This window comes from Choristoneura fumiferana, chromosome 26 (assembly GCF_025370935.1).
Source record: "Choristoneura fumiferana chromosome 26, NRCan_CFum_1, whole genome shotgun sequence".
Lineage (NCBI taxonomy): Eukaryota > Metazoa > Arthropoda > Insecta > Lepidoptera > Tortricidae > Choristoneura > Choristoneura fumiferana.
Genome location: NC_133497.1, coordinates 10,809,163 through 10,818,326, shown reverse-complemented (window position 1 = coordinate 10,818,326; position 9,164 = coordinate 10,809,163). Strand labels below are relative to the sequence as shown.

The 9,164-nt window shown below is 39.0% G+C and overlaps 1 protein-coding gene across 1 annotated transcript in view; it reads left to right on the top strand.

Moving 5' to 3' along the window:
- The window catches only part of Lrrk (Leucine-rich repeat kinase), a 90,910-nt gene extending 90,043 nt beyond the window's left edge, over positions 1-867 (top strand). Inside the window, 1 exon segment of the mRNA XM_074108363.1 lies at positions 688-867. Coding sequence (XP_073964464.1) covers positions 688-843 — 156 coding nt within the window. The 3' untranslated portion in view covers positions 844-867.
- The last annotated feature ends 8,297 nt before the right edge of the window (positions 868-9,164 follow it).

Below are 9,164 nucleotides of genomic sequence, written 5' to 3'. Positions count from 1 at the left end.
TCAGTCCACCTGGTGGGAGGCCTGCCAACGCTTCGTCTTCCGGTTCGTGGTCGCCACTCGAGGACTTTTCTCCCCCAACGGTTATCTGTTCTTCGAGCGATGTGGCCTGCCCATTGCCACTTCAATTTGCATATTTTTCCAGCTATGTCAGTGACTATACTTTTCAATACAATTAATATATTTTTGCCCGACACGATGCTATTACAGACACGATATGATACGTATACCTTTATTTGCCCGAATTCCACTTGCCATAAAATATATAGAACCGTGCTGTTTTCAAGATTTATAAAATGGCATCTTATAGAAAGCAGTAGGTTAGGTTAGTTTAATATCAACTCTGATGAAAATACTATTTCAGAACTAAACTACTTTACGGCAAACTAGCCGTTACCTGCGACTCCGTCCGCGTAAATTTCGGTTTTCACTATCCCGTGGGAACTATGCAATTATCCTATGTCCTTCCCCGGGATTCCAACTATCTGTGTACCAAATTTCATCTAAATCGGTTCAGCGGTTTAGACGTGATGAAGTAACAAACAAACAGACTTACAAACTTTAGCATTTATTATATTAGTTGGATGAAAATTATGGAAAACGATACATTATGGCGTATGACGATAGAAAGCCGGTATTGATACGGTGTAGTAGGGACGTTTAGACAGGTTGTGATGGCGCTGGTTGCAGGTGACGGCGGTGTGCGCGCACGCCGGGGCGGTGTACGTGGGCACGGCGTGGGGCTGCGTGATCGCGGCGGGCGCCCCCGGCCTGCGCCCGCTCGCCGTCTTCAGACCCTACGAGGAGAACGTGAGACTTTTACACAACCTATACTTCGTTTTTTAACCACCGACGCAAAAGAAATAAAGAAAAAAAAATTATAACAGCAGTGACACATTACACAGGTTGGGAAAAATAACAATATGAAGTGTTCCCGCTATAAAAAGGTCCCGGCTCAAACCCCTCCTGTTATAAGTATGACCACTATGTGTGTCTGTCTGTGGCACCGCAGCTCTTAAACGGGTGGACCGATTTGAAGGCAGTTTTTTATTTGAAAGCAGCTTTTCTAGCGATGGTTCTTAGACATGTTTCATCAAAATCGGTTCAGCCGTTTTTGAGATATTGAACTTTGAAGTGACAAGGTCGGGGGTTTTCCAACTTTATATTGGTTAGGTTAGGTTATTCAAGTGTTTTTCAATAAAAAGACACGTCAAGATCGCTTGCCTTCTTTCTGATGCTAAAAAAAACGGAGTATACGTGTGGAATAGACATACAGACATGCACCAATGAGGGCTATCGCGTATGAATTCGCCACTAGAGGCGCTAGTGTAGCGTGAGGTCTCCGAAATGTCAAATCTCATAGTTTTTGGGTGAGCTACGCGGGTTTATTATAATTAGAATAATTTTGTGAAATATTGCAATATCTGAAATTAATTATGGCAAATATGCGTTCCGGGCAATGAATGTCTGTGTTTTGAGACAGTTTTGTCTTTCGGAAACCTTTGTCCTCCCTTTTTTCCGAACAAAACGGGGACTATGCAACACTGTGGCATGCTCGATATTTTTATGGTACGGTTTAAGGGTATTAAATATGATTTTAATCTAAACTTTGTTTTCACGCCCGTAATAACAGATTTGAAAGCCATACTTAAAAACCTCACGCAACAGTGCGCTTTTTTGGAGTTTTTAATATATATTTTTTTCAACTCCAAAATTGTCTAGTTACGGGTATCCCGTGAAACCATATCGAAAATACAAACTGAGACATGGATGCATGAATGCTCAGGACCTGGGTTCGATTCCGCAGTGCTGGTCTCTTTTTCTGTTTTTTTCTGGTTTTTCTGTGCATCCATGTCTCAGTTTGTATTTTCGATATGGTTTCACGGATACCCGTAAAAGTAACAAATTTGGAGTTGAAAATAAAATTACAAAAAGACTCAAAAACCAATCATAATTTTTTGTAGCAGACATCTCTTGTCTGGGTGAGCGGTTGGTTCCGAAAGTGATTGACGTTTTTGGAGTTTTTTAATGTTTTTTTAATTCAACTAGAAATTTGCATACTTTTACGGGTAATCCCGTGAAACCAGTGTCGAAAATACAGGGTGAGACATGGATGCATGAATGCTGAGGACCTGGGTTCGATTCCCAGTGCTGGTCTCTTTTTCTGTGCATCCATGTCTCAGTTTGTATTTTCGATAGAATTGAATTGATTTATTTGGTGTTTAAAAAGTTCGTACATTTACTAATTTTATTAAAATCAATGAGTTTAGAAAATATCTACTGTCCTAAACTAGGCCCAGCCCAGTTTCAAGGGGGGGAGAGGTTAGTTTGTTATGACCCTCATGATCTTTGAATTGTATACAGTTTCGTCTCTTTTTAAAATAAATGGTCTAAAGTACCCGGCGATAAATATTGCAAATCGGTCTTCGGAAAAAGACACTTGGCTGTTCACGACGATTTCCGAACACTGGCGACCGACCATCAATCATCGTATTTATTAAGTGACGTTTTCATCATCCCATCATCATCCCAGCCTATATACGTCCCACTGCAGGGCACAGGCCTCCCCTCAGAATGAGAGGGTTTGGGCCATAGTTCCCAACGCGGGCCCAGTGCGGATTGGGAACTTCACACGCACCATTGAATTGCTTCGCAGGTTTGTGCAGGTTTCCTCACGATGTTTTCCTTCACCGCAAAGCTCGTGGTAAATTTCAAATGTAACTCCGCACATGAATTTGGAAAAACTCAGAGGTGCGAGCCGGGGTTTGAACCCACGACCCTCTGCTTGAGAGGCGATGGGTCAAACCACTAGGCCACCACAACTTAACGTTAACGGTAACGTAGTAACGTTTTATATCAAACAAATTCTGCACCTTAATGGACTTAATTAGGTTACTTCAACTTCGTATATCTATAGAGAGCTGTTGCAACTACTAGAAAAAGGATAGTTCCCTCTTTTTCCTAAAGATGCCGTCGTACAATTTAAAGTTTTGGGGGTTTCAATAACTCTTTATTATATATTTTCATCTAAACGCGTCCGTACTCTATTGCACCTGAACAACGACTGACAAACGTCACATAAGTAGTGTGACAACGCTCTACGAAGCCGAAATTAGCCGAGTCTCTTTCCAAAGACCGATTTGCAATCTTTATGGCCGGTACTGTAACTAAAAGATGTAAATGCAGTTTCCCTTCAGGGTTCATTAATTTTTTTGTTAACCTGCTTCATTCTTCTTTATCGCACAATACAGCATGATTTTTTACTTAATTATCATCATCATCATCATCCCAGCCTATATACGTCCCACTGCTGGGCACAGGCCTCCTCTCAGAACAAGAGGGCTTGGGCCATAGTTCCCACGCGGGCCCACTACTTAATTATGTTTATCTGTATTTCAGCCTAACGCATCAAACACGAGCTACGCCGGTCCGTATTGCCTCCTCTGGCGCGCCGGCCACTGGCTCCCTGACTAGACCTGGACGAAGCTGTTCCGCTCACCTCGACGTTACAAGCGACACTAGCGAGTGGCGTTGCGACAAAGCAAAGACCTGCGTCAGCGTTTTAGACGCCGCTGCAAAGCGATAGTAGAGTTCAAGATAGGCGGCGATTTGCGTCATACCTAAACTTGGAAGATTCCGTATAAAACGAAATCCTTAGAAAAATATTACTTACTTTTTTCGTAATGGCTACGGAACCCTATTTTGGGGGTGTCCGACACGCTCTTGGCCGGTTTTACTATACTGGGATACTATATCGCAGGCGATTCTACTACAGTTATGGTTGTTTGTGTGCACGTGTCCTTTGTGACGTTTTAATGAAAATGGATGGGAATCTCATAATGCCTTATAGCATGAAATGCGATAAATATATTGGAAAGAAAGTATCGATGCGTAATAAGTAGTATATTAAGTTTGTCTAATTGCCTATGGATTAGATTAGATTAGATTAGATTTATTTATTACCTTTTGAAAAAATACATTATAAACACATGTCAGTTAATTACAAGAAATTCACAAAAGGATCGTCAAATGTATACAAAAAAAAACTTAATAATTAATCACAGATATAAATAAAAAAGCGTAAACATGTCACATAGAAAAAGAGACCAGCGCTGGGAATCGAACCTAGGAAAAAATTACAAAAAGACTCCAAAAATCAATCTTAATTTGATTGCTTAATAGCGACATCTCTTGCCCGGGTGAGCGGTTAGTTCCGATGGAGTGTTGAAAGTTTGATGAGGGCTAATAAAACAAAGATGTCGCTAGTGTCGCTGCTTAAGTGGCTAAATAAGAAACAAACAAGCTGAGATATGTGGTGCATAGGAAAAATTCGTGTCTGTACTCCTGTCCAGTGGTGGTGTAGCGGTATAGCACGCAGCACGGAATGCTGAGGACCTGGGTTCGATTCCCACCTACCTACCTACCATACCTACGCCTACCTACCTACCTACATACCTACCTACGCTGCGCTTTCCGATCCTCTGGTCTCTATACCTAATCTACCCTTTTTTATTTATCTATAGGAATAAGTACTACAATACAATGCAATTGTACACGTAATAAGCAGTAATAGTAATACAATACAATACAATACAAAAACAATACACACAATAAATACAATAATACAATACAATACAATAATATTCACCGAATATTATTTAGAATCAGTTTTGTGCCTATTTTTAGTATATTTTTTAGTTGGCAGCCTGAGACTGGGCCGACTGATTCAGTTTTGTGATTTTCATATTTAGTTGGTTGTGTATTTGGTTTGTGCTTTTTTTTAAACGAATCATAGTGAATGTGGCTGTACTGATTTATATTTTATTTTATTTACAATATCAATTTAAATAATTTATTGAATCAGGCGTTACTTTGCGGAGGTCTATATCAATGAACTGAAACTATTTCTTTGCTCACCCGCGACCTTATGATAGCTAAGTTTATGCAAGATGCGTGTTTATACAGTTCTTCCACCTCCACACTGTAAGAACTCATACAAACCCATCCATCACCACCACCACATTGTCTTCAGAGCAACACAACCGTCATGATGCTACCAAATGTCTTGATTCTATTTGTGTGGTGGTGGTGCTAGATGGGTTTGTGATTTGTGTGTGTTCTTACAGTGTGGAGGAGGAACTGCATGAACACATATTTGTTGCATTACTTAGGTATCATAAGGTCGCGGGTGAGCAAAGTAATTGTTTTAATTCAAGGTATTTTAGCTTAAGATTATTTACTTGCATTTGCATTTTAGACTGCTTAGTTGTAAGCGTTTGAAACATGTTAAGGTATACCAAAGACATTAATAAATATCAGATTTTTATGTTGTGTTTTATTTATTACTAGCTGTCGCCCGCGACTCCGCCCGCATATAATTCGTGTATCTCTATCCCGCGGGAATATGTCATTTTCCGGGATAAAAAGTATCCTATATCCTTCCGGGACTCAGCTATATGTCCTATACAAAATTTCATCAAAATCAGTTCAGCGGCTTAGACGAGATGAGGTCGCAATTATGGGTGGGATTGGAAAAATTATTCAAAGGAAACGTTATTTTAAAAATAAACAAAAAGCTTTAGAATATTGTAGTACAGTCGCCATCGCCACCAAATACTTAAACTCTCAAGTCCTAAGCTGACATTTTTTTTAAACTTAGCGAGGTCGCAGATCTGTTCTAGCCGCACCCTACACTACTTTTGCATAAACCTGTTATAGGTTTTTAATAGTGGCTAAAAATATAAAAGCATGTAAGTATAAAAATAATAATAAATTACAAAAAAAGACCTAGACGTGGTTGACCTAGGGTTGCCAACTATACTGTTAAAAACAGTTTTATACTAAGCTGTTTTTCAATACATTATACTTTTTACTGTTGAACTAAAATAAAGTAAGTATGTAAAATACAGTTTTCAAGCACACGTTAAGTCAGTACAGCCTGTGGTACAGCATAGTCGCAATAGTGGTGGTTCAGAACGCATCTGTCATTGTTAATTATATAAAAAATTACCTCCTTCTTTATTTTAATTTTAGTTCTGATTCTGACGAGGTCTGTGAGTCTTTTAAAAATGAAACTCAATTGATAAGTTGTGAAAGAAGCACCCAATTTTTTTCTAAAATACTGTTTATTTCCCTTCTCAGACGTAAATATACTTTATTTCTTGTAAAAAAAGTTGGCAACCCTAGGTTGACCTGATATGTTATTTTGGATATTATTTAAAAATTCTTAGAATTCTTTATTCAATGAACAATTTGTACTTTATAAAGTACATTCGGCCGTTATTATTAGTGTTAATTGGTCCTATACAAAGTACGCGAGGAGAGGACTCAGGAGGAGCGGCCAAGGTGCTCAAAAATATCGGCACATGCACTCTATTATTAAGGCATTACAGTTCATGTTTCATAGTTAAGGTGCATTCACGTTGTTTCTTATACACATATCTTACCCGTTATGTCATTTTAGGTAAGTAGTTATGTACTTAGCAAAGGAATTCGATTCGGTCACATCCTTATAACGATGAGGTCATCTTTGTTTTTGAAGCGCAATTCCATAACAAAGAAGAAAATTACGTAAATGCTCTAACCTTGTGTTTAATAATAACGTTATAAAATATTGCACGAATTAGTTACATTTTAATCCAGCGCCAGCCAATTTATTCTGCATTTTTAAGTCTAGGTCACATACCACGTTACACTTGAAGAACGTTTATCATTTTACCCTATCGCTATGATAAAATCTATTGCTTCTTTGGTAAGAACCTTTGTGATCTATAATCGAATAGACACAGCAATGTAGTGTGAATTTAAGTATTGAGCTGTGAAATGGAACGTCAATGGAGCGGGGCGCGGAAGGCGTGTCGGACCGGTTTCGCGCGGCGGGAAAAGTATGTTTGGAATGCAGTGATTGGTTGCGCCGGTCCGAAATGGACGCAGGACGCGAGGTGACAGGTGCGTGGTTCGGGGAGACTTTTTTCTTCAGATTGACAGCTGTCAAATTCTGTTGCTTCAACAATGAAGATATTTATTTATGTAATTGCAAAAAAGTGATGTACTAGCGGAGTAAGTGGTACTCATGAAATTGTACATCAAAATAAGATTGCTAAAAACTACTTTTATTTATGCAATTAAAGGACAACAAATGAGAAATTTGTGATAGCCACGTCTATCTAATCTGTGTGTGTTCATACATCTCCACTTCTACACTATGAGAAAGAACACGCACAAATCACACACTATCACAATCACCACCAGTAAGTACACTAGCTGCCGCAGACGCGTTTCGAACTCCGCCAGACTTTAAACTACTCAGTAAAAAAAATATTTTCAAGGTTTTTGAAGTCGGTTCCATTTCTTGTCAAAAAAATTTTTTTTTCATGGTTGTTAGTGATTTCTAGCCAAAATGCGTCTTATATCGATTCCATTAAGCTCAAACGGCGTAGTTATATTATTTTGTAACAGAGTACCGGTACCTGGTACTGGTCTTCTTTATCAGTTCCAGTTCACCAAATGATACTTTCTGAATGTAAATACTTGACTTAGTGTTAAATGCGTATGCTTTAAAAATTCAAGGGTTTGCCCTCGATTTCTCAACAATCCCATCTTTAGATCCTGACTTAGTGTCAATGGGACCACCTCAAATCGGAAGTATGTCGGTGTGATTCGGCCCTAAATTGGCAGACTTATCGCGTAACAAACACACAAATTGAGAACCTCTTTTTTTAAGTCGGTTGAAAAGCCGTTCGTTATTCGTCCTAGTAGTTTTTAGTATAAGACACAAAACGGTCTCCTTAAACTGACTCGACTCAAAACGTCACAACTCACCAATCTCCACTCCGCCAATACGGACCCTTCCGCGACGCACGGTGCGCTGTCAAACCACGACAAAACTTACAATCCTTACACGCGCTAATCTAATAAAAAAACTATATAATTAAGCGAAACGAGCTAAAAGTGCTTAAAAAATTACACCCTGAGTGCCTTTTAAGTTAATCCTGTGTTATACCGCGCTGTGTGATTGTGTTTACTTAAGTTACAACTCGAGTGTGTGTGCTACTTTTTTTTGATATATTTTTGCTTTCGTAGTGGAATTTTGCTGACTACGGAGGATTTTTATGCCGGTCTAAGGTTGGTACTTGATTATTATACTTATTGGAACACTTTAAAGTGGTTTAAAGTTGTGAAAACAGCGTATGTGTACTGGAAAGTGGGTAGACGTATCGTATTATGTTACGTATGTAAGTAACTTATGTAGGCACTTCGGAGAGCGGAGTGTGGAGGGATAGTTTAATTGATTAATTCAATTGCCTTGTTGGGAGGTTGACGCAACTTTGAAGCGACTTTGAGTTGTTATGGAAGTTTGCTAAACTTAGATTAAAGTTAGTTAAAGTTTTATGTTAAGTTGGATCTATATAAGGGCCTTTTTTGGCTGCAGTTCAGGGTCCCTTGGACATGAAGGGTTCCTATAAAGACTTCACTATATTTGGAGACCATTTTTTGCAGGCAATTAACACTAGGTTATAGTCTGAAATGGGAAAATAAATGTTTAAAGCTCAGAAGCACAAACCATTGTATATTTTGTGTTATGAAAAGTGACAAATATTTCCATGAACCAAAACCAACCAAACCATGATCACATGTGGTGTGGTATGTGTAGTAGCAGAGTATTATTGGATATTATCAAGCTAATTATCGCCGAACTAACTGATAGTTATCAGATAAATTATCTGGTTATCTGTCAACATAACATGTAATAAAAACTATAATATTTTAATTGTTACATTGAATTACATTCAGTCACTACCTCTATATCAGGGTTTCTCAAACTTATGGCTCCACATACCCCTGTTAAAGTTTCTAGACAATACAAACCTGCGAAGCAATTCAATGGTGCATGTGAAGTTCCCAATCCACACTGGGCCCGCGTGGGAACTATGGCCCAAGCCCTCTTGTTCTGAGAGGAGGCCTGTGCCCAGCAGCGTATATAGGCTGGGATGATGATGATGATGATGAAATAGTGATTCACTATATTACCTGTGTTGGGATACACACTATTTCATTCTCGGTAATCTGACTGATTTCGGCCGTGGGGGTCATTCAAGTATTAAGTAAGCAGAATTTTAGTCATTTTAAACCCCCCCCCCCCCCTTGTCAGCGAAAGTCAGCAAAAC